The sequence below is a fragment of the Acinonyx jubatus genome, chromosome C2 (assembly GCF_027475565.1).
Source record: "Acinonyx jubatus isolate Ajub_Pintada_27869175 chromosome C2, VMU_Ajub_asm_v1.0, whole genome shotgun sequence".
NCBI lineage: Eukaryota > Metazoa > Chordata > Mammalia > Carnivora > Felidae > Acinonyx > Acinonyx jubatus.
The window spans coordinates 68,726,405-68,741,438 of record NC_069384.1 but is presented as its reverse complement, the minus strand read 5'-3'; the positions used below and the strand labels follow the sequence as shown (position 1 = coordinate 68,741,438).

Sequence of the window (15,034 nt, the reverse complement as noted above, 5' to 3'; positions counted from 1 at the left end):
TCCACATAAAGTGACCTTCAAAAACCAATGGTTGGGAGTTACCCACAATATAACATATCTTTCTTCTTCCTGAGAGCGGTCATGAGAGCCCTCCCATCAGCTCATGCTACTTTTCCCTGGTGCTTCATGGAGGGAATGTCCTGAATATACTCAAGTGGGACAAATGTCATGCAAGACCCAAAGGGGGAGACTGTATTTCATTTGTCTGCTTTTTCACATTCTTCCACTTGCCCACATCATGACATTAATTTCTCTGCATTTTCTTGGCTTTCTTACTATTTTTTTATTCTACCAAAGAAACTTTTATCTTATCTAAGAAGCTAGAGTGTTAAAAAGCATCTATTGAAGTTTTGCCACCTTCTCTTCCTGCTTGTATTTGCAGTTGCTATAATTGGTCACCATCTCAGGGATGAAAAGAAAGATGGAACGTACTCCAAAGATCACTACACCATCTCCTAGGCAGGACTATTTACTGGATCACCAAACGAACTAATGGTTTCACTAGAAATGCTTCTTTAAAACCCTAGAAGAATAAAGATTATGCCTCCTCGCAGACTATGGGACTTCTTAGAGAGTTAGAATATGTTTCCTGCCGATGGGGGCACCTGGCTGGCTCAGTTGGTAGAGCATGCGACTCTATAGCTCAGGGTCGTGAATTTGAGCCTACTTAAAATTAAAAATTAAAAATAAAGGATATGTTTCCTGCATGTTTTTATTTGGATCATGAGTCCTTCAAGACAGAAACTATTATATCTCTTTCATTTATCATGGTGACCAACACAGACTTGATTAGGCTTGGGAACTGATAAGTACCACTGTCTGATTCTGAGGGCATGGGCTTTCTATCTCTATGAATTGCCTATTCTACTTGCCCTTAGAGCTCCAGTAGGTTAAGCTGTTTACTTTGAATATCTTTTATGGGTAAGGTCACTGATAGGGCTATTAAAATGTTTTCTTTCCATTTTTGCCTATTTTGACCCCAAGATTCAGAATTATTTTTTAATTTTTAAAAATTTTTATTTCATTTTCAAGAGGGAAAGAGACAGAGCATGAGCAGGGGAGGGCAGAGAAAGAGGGAGACACAGAATCTGAAGCCGGCTCCAGGCTCTGTGCCACAGAGCGCCCAATGCGGGGCTTTAACTCATGAGCCACGAGTTCACAACCTGAGCCAAAGTAAGACACTCAACTGACTGAGCCACCCAGGTGCCCCCAGAATGAATTTTTTAAAGTGTTTTCTATTCAAATGTGAGAATAAAGCAAGAGTCAGATCAACTAACCAGAGATTATTGAATGAAGTACTTAATTGTGCCTATGTTTTTATATTCCTTTAAATCTTTCTTTAAATGGTCTGTTCTTTCAAAAATGTTACACTAATGCTATTTAATATGGTTAGCTGCTTAAATGTGATTTGGTGCTTTGAGATTTTGGATAATATATATTTGAATGTAAATGATTGCTAATTTTTTTACTAAGCTAGCTTACAGAAAGTCTGGCATTTCAGATAATGAGGTCATAAAGCAGACCACTCACAGAGCAGGCACAGCTGCTATCTAAACCACAGGCACTTGAGTACTTTCCTACTGAGTGATAGCAAATATCTCAGGACAAAATAACAGTACCAAACCCCATACAACCTCCTGGAAAGATATGGATACATCTACCCCCTGACAGTTATGCTGTGACTGGCAGAAACTCCATCCTATGCTTGTTTATTTTTATTTTTTTTTCTGTTATTTAATGTTTATTTATTTTTGAAAGAGAAAGAGAGAGACAGAGCATGAGTGGGGAAAGGGCAGAAAGAGACAGTGATACCGAATCTGAAGCAGGCTCCAGGCTCTGAGCTGTCAGCACAGAGCCCAATGTGGGCCACAGACCGTGAAATCATGACCTGAGGCAAAGTTGGACTTTTAAATGACTGAGTCACCCAGGTGCCCCTATGCTTGTTTTAGACTTCTGATAATGACTACTGTGCCACAGTAGTATATTTATTTATATATATATAAATATAATAAGTGTCTTTTGAAATCTGATTTACTCTACAGACTGATTTATTCTTCATGTGATGAGTTTATCAGCAACTTGAGTCAAGTACATACCAGGACCAGAGGGTTTCCCACTAGTGCCCAGGTCTTCTATTTGGGCATGGAAAATCTCAGTATCTCGGACTAGAAAGATCTATAGAGACAGATCCCTGGTACATCCTTGGCCCCAGACTCTCACCACCTGCCTGTCCCCAGCCAGGTGGTCAGGACTGTGGCTCCTTTCCTCATTCAGCTCAGCTTCTATGTAGACTATTCAAAGAGTGCCATCTGCAGGATGAACTGAGGACCATAACTACTTCATTCATTTCCTTCAAATAAAGTTAAAGAATTTGTTTAAAACTCGTTCAAGCTCTAATAAACACAAAATTTAAGTTAAATGCTACTGACAGGTAATAGCTTGCTACATTAATTTTTCACAGCTATAATTTATATTTATTATTGCCTTAAATGTCTTTACACTATCTACAGAATAGAAACATATTTGTTCCAGGCCTTTACACTGCCCTTCAACCTTTCCCTGTGGGTAACCATTTTCTCCACTTGCGTGCTTGCTCTTCACTGTAGAAGGGCAGATTCCCAGGAGCTGTAACAGATGCAACAGCTCTCTTTCTGCTTTGATTCAAGATAATTTTTTAATTAATTCTTTAATTTTTAGAGAATCGGTGCTTGAAATTTTGTTTCAAGTCAGCCTTAGTCAAAGAATCATAAAAATACAAAATTTAAAATAGCACTGGTGAAAAACGACCCCCCCACCCAGCCTCCTACACCACACTATTTGTGATGCCCTTCCTGACTAAATCTCATAATCAGCAATCCCAAAAACAAGAAACAAGAATTTCCATGCTTTGGCTTGATCTCTGACTCAAGAATTGTCCAATTTCTGGTTAAATCCACTCCTCCCCTCCCAATGGCCCTCACTTGATTGAGAACAGAAGCAAGGGAGAGAGAGAGAGAGAGAGAGAGAACACTCCCTTTCCTGTCTGGAGGATCACCCCCTTTCCTGTCTGGATCACCCCCTTTCTCAGCACTTGTGTGTGATGATCATGTTGCACAGAACAAAGCAGTTCTGAGGCTTCTGACAGTCCATCTGCCTTTGCCATGGTCAAGTTGGTTTTCCTATGTGGACTACCAATTCCAGGATACTAGGCAGTTCCACTGCCCACTCCTTTCCTCAGAGTAGGGATGAGAAAACAAAATAGGATTTATTACAAGGCTATGAGATGCATCTCTAGAGACCTATTTACAGGGTAATAAGGCAACCTCATGGCCCCTTGCTTACATGCTCTCTTTGTTGTCTACATCTGTCCCCTTTCCAGAGGAAACATTTCTAAAAGCATGAGCCTTTTAGAAGGTATAACTCAGGACACATGAGTTGGTTAGCTGGTTAACCACATTAGTTGGTTAACTGTCTGACTCTTGGTATTGGCTCGGGTCATGATATCATGGTTCATGGGATGGAGCCCCATGTGCGGCTCTGCACCGACAGCATGGAACCTGCTTGGGATTCTCTCTATCCTTCTCTCTCTCTGGTTCTCTCTCTCTCTCTCTCTCAAAATAAATAGACCTTTTTAAAAAAGAGATATAACTCTCTCTCCTAAGAAAGACACAGTCTTATCTGAAAACAAGGACAGGAGAAGTGGATTGAGCCTAGGAAAGGCTGTAATGTACTACATCAAATGGAATGACCACTGCAGCATCTCCTTCCCACTCCCCCTACTCTTGCTGTTTGTCCTGTACTTTTCATGAGCAAACTGGCACTTGGAAATGATTTTTACCCTCAGTTCCTATACTTCAATAAGGAAGGACAGCAGTCAGTTAGGGTGAAAACATGACTCTGTAGTCAGACGTTTTAAATGCTAGCAGAGCCACTGACAAGCCAGATGACTTGGGGACACTGAGGAATTTTCTGAGCTTTAGTGTTGTCTTCTATGAAACAAGGCTAATCCTATGCATCATTCAGGATTGGTGAGAGCTAAAACATATAATGGAAGTGTAAGCTCTCAAAAATGTGTCCATTCTTTCTTTAGTATGAATTTAAGTGAGTGCGTCTCTACTAGTAATTGAAAGGCACTGTCCTTGTGAAAGGCTTATTATCAGGTATCAGCGAGAAGCTAGGGGAGCAATTGGTAGAAATGTTAAGAGTTTCAGTGGCAGCCAGTTGTAACAATGCACAAAAACAACACTTCCCTCAAGGGCCTATAACCAAGGCTGGCACTGCCTTTGAGGCTGCAGCAGAAAGAGGGCAAGGGGTGGGGGATGGCTGGGCCAGGGCTGTGGGTGGCTCTGGGGATATCCTTTCTAAGTGAGGAAGAGCTGAGCCAAAGGACAGACGAAAGGCAGGAACACCACACAACTATAGGATGGCTCTATTCCAATAGTTTGTCTCAGATACCACACTCCCCACTCAGCATACAGGGAGACCATGTGGCCCTCTCCCATCCTTTGCCTACTAACAGACAGCAGAGGCACCCAGGATGCCTGGCTACTCAGATGTTTTGGGACTGTGCTACATCCAGAGGAATATTTGGCTTGTGTCTATATTACATTGGCATAATCCAGCCCATTCTGCAGAAGGTCCTTGTATGGAAGAAGCTTAGTTTTTTGCTTTTGTAGTGGTGGCAAAATAAATATAAAGTTTTTAAGTTCAGTGGCATTAAATAGATTCACATTGCTGCACAACCACCATCCGTCTCCAGAACTCTTTATCTTGTAAAACTGAAACTTGATATTCATTAAATAATAACTCTCCATTCCTCCCTACCCTGCTCTAGCCCTGGCAACCATCATTCTACTTTCTCTGTGAATGTGTCTACTCCAGGTAATTCATATAAGTGGGCTCATACAGTATTGGTCCTTTGTGACTGACTTACTTCACCTAGCATAATGTCTTCAAGAGTCATTCATGTTGTAGCATGTATCAATTTCTTTCCTTTTTAAGACTGAATAATATTCCATTGTGTATGGACCACATTTTGTTTATCCTTTCATCTGGATACTTGGGTTGCTTCTATCTTTTGGCTATTGTACATGATGCTGCTATGAACACTGGGGTACAAGAATCTTTTCATATTCCTGCTCTTAATTCTTTTGAGTATAAATGTAGAAGTAGGATTACTGAATCATATGGTGACTTTATGCTTAATTTTTTGAGGAATTGCCATACAGAGACTATACCACTTTACATTCCCACCAACTGTGCACAAAGATGCTATCTGAGGCTTTCTTTATTGGATAGGTTGGCTCTAATCCATCTGTATTTCTGGCTTGAGGTCACTAGTGACTCAGTCTTTCTGGCACCTGCCAGGCCTCTCACTTTCCAGCACATACTTGCCACTTCCCCAGAGATGTGGCGCGCTCCCACCATTTTCCTGTCCTTTAGAAGATTCTTTCAGTTCTTGGCAGGGTCTCACCTTCCCCACCCACAGCTCACATCTGTCTGGGGCTGGTGGCCTCCTTGGGTGAGCGGTAGCACTCTGCACAATGCCCAGTGTGACACCCACACTGAGGACTGTCCGCATGGTGGGATCAGAGCCAGCCCTGGTTAAAGCTGTCATGTGGCAAACCCTAACTTTGTCATCCTCCCTTCTGCCCCATACGGATTCTCGTCAGATGCCCCTTCCCTGCTTTAGTCCTCAGTCTTAGTTTCCACTGCAACTGATCACACTTGACAATATAAGTGGACAAGGTAGTATTTCATCTTGAAGATGAAGATGTTCAGAATCCATCGGAGATTCCCCAAAAGAGGAATATAAGAGTTAGGATAAAATTTGGGGGCTGGAGGCTCAGAACAAAAAACCCGCCTGTATAACTATCATGAACCCAAATGGTCAAGACCTCTCACAGCATCTTTGTGTAATTAGATAAAAATGCCCTTTTGGGATTACATGTGCAACTCAGCTAAAAGACTGAATATTACACCATGTTCTCTGGGCACATGCAGCCTTGTGACTACATGATGTGGTGAACAGGTGCCATCTCTTCCTCCAGGTCCTGGAAGACGCACAGCTTTACAAGCAGAGCTAATGCTGATTTTCAGCTCCCACTTGCCTACAGGGATAACCATAAGCAGTAGTTCTGGGCTGTTGCTGTTTCTAATGTCAGTTCCTTCCACCATTACTACCTTGTGACAAGGCATTTACATATCATGCTGGCAGGAAATTTGCTTTGAAGATCATAAACTAAGGGTCTCTTTATCACTCACCTAGTGATCCAAAAACAGACTAGGGTCTCCTTCCATCAGGCAGGAAGACAGCCCAGAAGCCATTGGGCATCACCCCGACATGCCCCACCAAATATCAAAGCCATAGCCCTGGTCTCCCTTACCCAGCTCCACACACACACGACCAAACAGCATCTCACCTGAGCCACCTCTTCAAAGTCATCATGCCTCTTCTGCAGGGCCCGGGCTCGATGCAGGGACTTCCCAACCCCGGTGTGTTTGCTGAGAAAGGCCTCACCATGGTTTTCAATCCAATCCAACACCTGGTCAGAGAAGGAAGACAGAAGGAAAAACCTGAGACTACATGTGCTACCACAAGAGTCCTACAGTTCCCATCCCAATCGGAAAGCAGCAGTCCAGCTGGAAATGTTCAATCCACTGTCCATCCAGGGGTTTCATTGCTGGCATTGGCAACGTAACAGTCCCACCCTTCACTAAATTCAACTCATCTTTCGTGTCCAGAATATTCCCTCATTACTCTTTCTGTTTTCCCAGGTTTAATTAGTCCATTATTTTAAATAAGCTACACAGACTATCGGGCACAGTTTAAACCTCTTACTACCTTTACTCCGACCACATAAATTCAGGGATTTTGGCAGGAAATTAGGCAGCATCAGGTCAGGGCAGTTCCCTGGCCCTCATGGCTTACTCCTCCCTTACTGCACCGTAACAATGCTCACAGCAGAGGCAACTAGTCATGGGAACCCTGCCTCCTCGGGCTTCTGGGACTCCCTTCCTAATCTTGAGAGTAAAGTCTGTACTGGTTAGACCCCACCTGGCTGCTCCAGATAGTGATCACTAGGAAAACTATCCTTTCAGGCTTTTTCCAGCCCTGTCTTCCAACCAGCACTGACCAACTAACAGTTAACAAATGATAATTTAAGGTCTTTGCATCCTAAGGCCTGTAGTATCTATGATTCTCTGCCAGGAAGCAGTGGAGACCCCGTGTATTTCTAGACTCAAGATCTAGTGATTTGGCCTCAGGACATTTTCCTTGGTATTGAGAGAAGCTGGAGAAGTAGAGGGACAAGGGAGGGGATGCTGAGAAGGTGAGAAAATATGTTGTCCTAGGGAACACTGGACAGGAGGAGTAGAAACCCTTTAGCAGGAGCCTTGAAGCAGGAACCCTTGGGGGGGCGGGGAGTGGGGGGTGGGGTGGGGCCTAAAGCCTTTAACACCTGTTTTGCTTTCACATTGATGGCCTAACAAAACTGTGTGCCTCTCAGGGAGAGGGAAGCAGTTCATCTCCTGGTGCTTCAGTTCATCTCTGAAGAGCCAATGCTCAGTGAAGCAGGTGGCTGCAATTAAATCAGTTAGAGTGCACAGACACACCTGTTAGAGACCCTGCCAAGACAACTAAGCCCACTCCATTCCTGTTACTCTGGACTTGACCTGAACATTTGATTTACGATGTACTAGCCTTCCTAGGTTCTAGAATGACTTTCTGGAAAATGATTTAGATGAACTGAGCCTGTTTAAAAGGATGCTTTAGTCCATTCCTCTGTTTCTTCTACAGATTGCCCAGTGGCAAGCAGACAGACCAGATCATTCCATGGACTACAGGCATGGGAGTTCTGGCTCCACAGAACCTTGCCTTTGGCTTCACTTCCTTTAACATTTGAGATAAATTATACTTGCAATTGTGCAAAGTATAGAAGCCTTCAAAGTCTCCATCGACACTATCATAAAGCCCACAATAGGATTGGTATTAGGTCAGAGAAATGTATGTATGAATATAAAAATGAGGTTTGACATTCACTTAACAAAACTGGAATGTCCATTAAAAAGGAGAAAAGAAAGGCTTTTTAGGAAATGACTATATAAACATTGGGTGTAGAGACTTAAATACCTTATATAACAAATTCTGGCAATATATGCTTTTCATATTCCAGAAGCATGTCTGTGAAAATAAACTGCAGTCATAAGTGTACTGGATTTTTACCTTTTGCAAACACTGAAAGGCAGCACTGAAAGGAACTCAAAAGGTTCCTTTCTTAGAGGAAAGAAGAGCCCACGTCTCTCCAGAATTATGTATGGTGAAATTTCAACACACAGAAAATCAGGAGAGTGCATTTTTACTTGACTCGACACAATCTGATCCCACAATTCTCTGTTGTAACGAGGATGATGGGCATCAGCCTGCATGGCCCACAAAGTTTCCCATATATTGTGTACCACAGTGTGGTTTTATTTTTATGCATATTTAGACTTGCATTAATCCCTTTTTGAGAATGCATTGAAATTCATGGATAATTTTGATAACTTTTATATACAAAAGAGCTGTCTTTTGGTTTTTCACAAAGGCTTTGGAATTTATGACAGATTTTCAGATTACAATTATTATTTTTTTGTTTTGGTTTTGAGCAGTTAAGTATGACCTGCTTGTCTGGCGATGTTTCAGTGAATTTATTTTGTTTCATTTTGTTTTTTCTCTCTCGCTTTAATAGGGTGTGTTATGCTAAAACAAATTGGTTTAACAGGAAAGGTTTTCACCCACTGGTTCACAAATGGTTAGCTTTTATACTCCCTATGGGTGATTTCACAACTTATAAACTGTTTTTTAAAGAGCAATTTGCGTCCTATTTAAGTTCTTTTGCTTTCTTTAAAATGTCAGTTCATTATCAGTTAACGACACTAAGGTTACTTAATTAGTTCTACCTTAACCTCTTAAAAATGTATTTATTTCATATCTGATAGGCTTTTATCAGTTCAAACATAATTTTGATTGCTCTGTGTTGTTATATTGTCTCCATTTAGCCTAACTTCTGCCATTGGGACTGAAGCTGGGGAAACACGTGTGATCTCAGCAAAGATGCAGGGACTGCATGGAAATCAGTTTAACAAATAAAAAAGCAAATGATTTAGGATATGGACAAAATTCCTTTAGTAATACCTAGAGACTGCAAAAGTACCTGGGAATAGAGAAACATAATCACTATAGGAAGTACTGTTTAAAACGCTGATTTCTGACTATTTCGTTTCAGACAGTTCATTTAGAGCCAGCGCTGCCTGACATGCATTTAGACCACATACTCTCTTGACCCTGATCCCATGTCCCACAATCCTGAGAGGACCACCCAGGTTCCCACTAGACTGCACAGCACAGAAATGTGCTTTCTGAGCAGACACCAGCAGTGCCTGACAATTACATTACACTCTGTCAATGAACGTGCAGCATTGGAAGTCTGGATATCCCTCAGTTTCTGGTGAGTCCCAGACTCTGAGCATCACTGGCTAAAGAATAAATTGCATTTCTAGCCAAATCCCTGAACCCCTACCAAAGTGTGTATACCCATCAAGGTACCCCTTATTAGCTATCCCTGTTTAATTCTCATCTTACAGAATTTTACTTAAAATAATCATTTACGAATTTCAGTCAAGATAGTACAGGTTGATAGTTAATACCTATTAATGGTTTTGAATTGATATTCAAGTGTTTCCAACATAGGTGGCTTTATTTATTTATTTATTTATTTATTTATTTATTTATTTATTTCAAGTTAGTTAACATACAATGTAGTATTGGTTTCAGGAGTAGAACCCAGTGATTCATCACTTACATATAACACCCACTGTTCCCAACAAGTGGCCTCCTTAATGCCCATCACCCATTTAGACCATCCCCCATCTACCTCCCTTCCAGCAACACTCAGTTCTCTGTATTTAAGTCTCTTATGATTTACCCCCTTCTCTATTTTTATCTCATTTTTCCTTCTCTTCCCCTATGTTCAACTGTTGTGTTTCTTAAATTCCACATATGAGTGAAATTATATATTTGTCTTTCTCTGATGACTTATTTCACTTAGCATAATACACTCTAGTTCCATCTACATTGTTGCAAATGGCAAGATTTCATTCTTTCTGATTGCCAAGTACTATTCCATTTTGTGTGTGTGTATGTATAAACATATATATACATACCACATCTTCTTTATCCATTCACCAGGTGATAGACATTTGGGCTCTTTACATAATTTGGCTATTGTTGGTGGCAACTGCACTACTCAGTATTTATCCAAAAGATACAAAAATGCTGATTCGAAGGGGCACATATACCCTAAGATGGTTTTATTTTTTAGTTTTTGTGTTCAGGTTCTTCGGGGATCAAAGAAGCACATGTGGGATGTGAATATCACATATTCAAACAGATACTTACTAGTCTTACTGTGCCCCAGTGCCGGGCACTAGAATAGCCCAGAGTGCAGTATGAAACAAGGCAGGCACCGCCCTGACTCTGGGAGCTCAGTCTATGTGGGGAACAGGCACCAGGCATGAGATCACACAATTGGTCACTTATTGCAATGGTGAAAAGTGCCAACAGTCAGGGAAGTCCTCTTTGAAGAAGTGAGGTTTAGCTGAGACCTGAGAGAGAGTAGGACTTAACCAAGCAAGGAATGAAAACCATCAGCACGGCTTGAATAGGGGTAAGCAGGAAATGAGCTGGGAGAAGGCAGGAACCAGACCTGCCGAGCCCCAGTGTGCCCAGTCAGATTCCAGGGTTCATCCTAAGAGCCACCAAAGGGCTACAAGGAGGAGAAAGACCTGCATTTAAAAGCTATTGCTCTGACTGCTTTGTGGAGATTCCAAGGAAAACAAGAGTAGAGGTGAGAAAACAGGACGTTATTGTAGAAATCCTGACAAGAGGTGCTGGTGGCTCAGGCAAGTCTGATGGCGGTGTCCGTGGAGACACAGGTCTGAGTAATATCTGGGAGAGAGAATGGCCAGGATTTGGTGGTTGGGTATGGGGGCAATGGAGAGGCAGGTGGAGGCTGACCCCCTGAGGCATGGCTTGGAATACAGCATGGAAGAAAGGTCCGGTCACCGGTGTAGAAGCAAATGAGTTACGAGGGATGGCACAGAGATAACAGATTTTTGTTTTCTTTCCATTTTCATATGCTCTGGTTTTGACAAATGACAGTTATGCCTGTGAACTTGAGTGGGAAGCAGTACCCAGTGATAGTTGTCAATCTGATTCTGGCAAGATGTGCCCTTAGTTTCAAAGGAGCAATTTTTATACACTCAGGTTTAAAAATAAGTTATAAATTGTTAATATAGTTGGATGCTAATAATAAAAAAAAATAGGGACACCAATCCATTTGAAAAACACAAATTTAGGCTTAAATGGAATTAACCTGTGCATTCTTGAGTGGACATTTCACTAGAACATAGTTTTTGAGGGGCTCCTTAACCTGACATGCAAAGTCCTCTGTGGTCACCCCACCCCCTCTCAACCCCACCTCCAGTGAGTCCCTGCCTCACCCCTAAATGCCCCCAAACCTGCTTCTTGCCTCCTGAGTTTTACTATTTTTAACTTTACTTGAAATGTCCATGTCCCTTTTTTCTCCCTACATCCACTTCCCAGCTTCCTTCCTACTCATCCTTGAAGCACCATCTCAGAATTACTAGTTCTGGAAAGACTATTATAAAGACTTCTCTTCAATAAACCGCCCGGGCTGGGGGGTGGGATGCCACTCTTCCCTGATTCTTTTCAAACCACAATCACTGCCGCCAGGCCTGTCTCTCCCACTAGACTCTGACATCCTTGTGAGACACAGAACAGCCTGGTTTGCTCAGCACGTGTTGAACTGCACTCGGCTCATGCTCATCCCCAGCACAAGACTTTGGGGTGAATGTGTCAGCTCCATGCTCTCCTCCCTCACTCTGTCATAGACCCTCTCTCAGTCTGCACCCAGAGTTCTCTCCTGCTGTGCCTCCACCCTCCCCACTGCCCCACCTGACAGGTGGTTAATTCCTGAGGAGTGTGGGATTTTCACCACTGTATATCCTACCCTTCCACCACCTCCCCCTGCCCCCAGCATCCCTGCCGGCCCTGCACATGCAGGAGATACTGGAGAACATTTCTATCTGGGAGCTGTCAAGGGCAGTCTGGCTGAGCCTCCTGCCCTACCATCTTGAGAGAGGCTGTGCCGTCTTATTCTGGAGGCCTGATCTGTGCCCTTTCTTTGGGAACAAACACCCAGGACTCCTGGCCACTCCAGCAGGCAGGCTGTCTTAAAAACAACTTGTAAAGCTCTTCTTCCTTTCTTGTGCCCCAACTGTTCAACCAGAAATTAGTCCTTTCCCAGAACAGTCTTTTCCAAGAGAGATACTCACATCCTGAACCGGATACTGGAGCCAATCTAACAGCCATTACACATAATTCCCTAATTGCCCCCTTTCTTCCTCATCTAATTGTGTTTATTCCAATGAGCACACAAAAGGCAGGGCGCTTTTCAGGGCAGGAGACAGGCCTTTCTAGCTGCTAAGGGAAAGAAAAGAAGTCATTTTGCAGAGAACTATTGATATTTTTCTAAATGGTGGCCATGAATGCAAATGAATTAATGGGAGAAAATCAAGGGCCTAGCTGCTTGCTGTTATGGGACTGATTTTTTGAATTCTTCTAATGTGATGGAATCTTAGTTTTAGAGGCAAACCAGAGATATCCACCTTAGAAATTTTAAGTTTGTATCTCAGCTCTACTTACATATAAAAGTATTTTAGGTTCCTAAAGCATCATTAAAATGTGGCACCACCATGGTCAGCATGATTTGTAGACAACATCCTTGGGATTAAGAGGAACCTAGATTCTGGTCCCAGCTCTGCTCCTAACCAGCTGTGATCCAGCTGGGTGTGCACCTTCTCATCTCTGGACCTCACTGCCTCAAATGGAAACGCTGGATCAGACCATCTCCCTAAGTCTTCTTCCAACTCAAATATTTCTTTATTTATATGGAGGTCTTTTATTATACGGAGGGTACAGCAACTCCCCTCCTCAGAAGAGACTACTGTCTGTGGAAGGTTCACTCTTTGTCAAGCACTAGGCCAGGGGATGTCAGTCATCACCACAGTCATCACCTCATCTGTGCTATCTCACCACAGCACTGGGAAGTGAGAGTTATTATCCCCATGTTTGGATGAAGCAAATAAGTCTCAGGTTAATTAACTTGGCTGAGCTTGTGCACCTCTCAAATAGTGGAGTCAGGATTCCCTCCTCAGGGGTTCCAAGACCACTTCCTAATAAATTTCCCCTGGTTACCTCCCTGTGTGGACTCCTCTTCACCCTGTTTGGACTCAGATTCTCTAAGTGGGGTTGCCCTCTCTGCATGGATGCCCTCCTCACTCAGCCCGGGCCGTGACACTGCACACCATAGTGCCTGTCCCTTGTGGATGGTCTCCTTACCCTGCTCAGTCTGCACCTACCCCAGGCTACCCTCTCTTACAAGTGCTCTAACACCCTGCACCAGGATGCCCCTGTATAGGGACTCTCTCTTCACTCCGCTCTGGACCACACTTCCTTGGGGACTTCTGGTGCTGAGCTGCCCTCCCACACAAAGATATTCTCAGCCCACTTGGGCTCTGACCTTCCTGGGCCACTGCAGCCCTCTCACCCTGTGGAGATGCCCACCTTGCTCAGGCCCACTTAAGAGGAAGAACCTGCCCTCTTTCAGAAACATTTCTGTATTAGCTCCTTGGACACTGTCCTCAATAGGAATTGCTCTTGACTCACTTACCTTCACTGTGGTCTTCTTTTCTGAACTGTCTTAGTCTTCCCAGCCTCTAAATTTTGGAATACCCGAAGGTTGGGGTTCTGGATCTCTTCCCTCTCTTCTCTTACTCCCTGCATTATCTCACCCAGTTCCATGGCTTTAAGTATCATTGATAAGCTAGTCATTTCCATAGTCACAGCGCCAACCTGAATTTCTCTCCTGAGATTGACTCATACCCAATGGCCTCCTTTCCATCTCCAATTTGGCATATAATGGGCACCACAGACTTAACATATCTAAAACAGAGCTCTCGATTCTCTTCTGGCCTCCTTTCCTGGTGTTCTCCACTTCAACAAAAGATACCAGAATTTGCCCCACTGCTTAGCTGCAAGCCTGAGATTCTTTCTTATTAACCCTTTCTTATACACAGTTTCTTACACAACCACTACCAATCCAAGCCACCAGCATTCCTCCCTCACCCCCCAGCCCTCTCAGTGGTCTTCCTCCTTTTTTTTTTCAATATTTTTTTTTAACATTTATTCATTTTTTGAGAGACAGAAACAGAGCACGAACAGGGGAGGGGCAGGAAGAGAGGAAGACACAGAATCTGAAGCAGGCTTCAGGCTCTGAGCTGTCAGCACAGAGCCTGACACGGGGCCCAAACTCATGAACCGCAAGACCACGACCTGAGCCAAAGTTGGCCGCCTAACTGACTGAGCCATCCATGCTCCCCTAGTCTTCCTCTTTTTACTCATGACACCCCCAACCACTCAGGAGCTGGACCTATTTCTTTAAACATAAATCAATTCACGACATTCCCTTTACTAAAGACTCTACAATTGTTTCCGACCATACTTAGAAAATCCAAATGGTCTTTCTAGCTTATAAGTCTGATTTGACTTGGACCATTTCCTCAAACTTCTCACCCTTTTGTCCTGCTGTCTATTCAACAGCCACCCTGGCCATTCTCCCATCTTCAGGAATGCACCCAGCTCATTCTGGTATCAAGGACTTCTTAGATCCCATTCCACATGCCTGGAACCTCTTCTTAAACACATCCCCATGGCTTATTCATTCAGCTTTCTCTCCATACATCGCTGACTATCACTATACGAAATATTACATATCCATTTGTTAGTGGTGATATTTTCTCTCTTTGTCCTGAATGTATGCTCCATGTGAGCAGGGGCTTTGTTAGTTCGCGGCTGGGTTCTCAGAGAGCATTTGCTAAATAAATGACTGAATGAACTCATCCCATCTGATTTGAGAACTTCCTTCCTGTATGA

At 43.1% G+C, this 15,034-nt stretch overlaps 1 protein-coding gene across 22 annotated transcripts in view; it reads right to left on the bottom strand.

Annotated features, from left to right (window-relative positions):
- Positions 1–15,034, bottom strand: part of KALRN (kalirin RhoGEF kinase) — a 661,810-nt gene that overhangs the window by 347,583 nt on the left and 299,193 nt on the right. For all 22 annotated transcript variants that reach the window (XM_027061042.2, XM_027061044.2, XM_027061047.2 and 19 more), the window contains exon 10: positions 6,402–6,524. In XM_027061042.2, the coding sequence (XP_026916843.1) occupies positions 6,402–6,524 (123 nt within the window). The remainder of the gene's footprint in view (positions 1–6,401; positions 6,525–15,034) is intronic.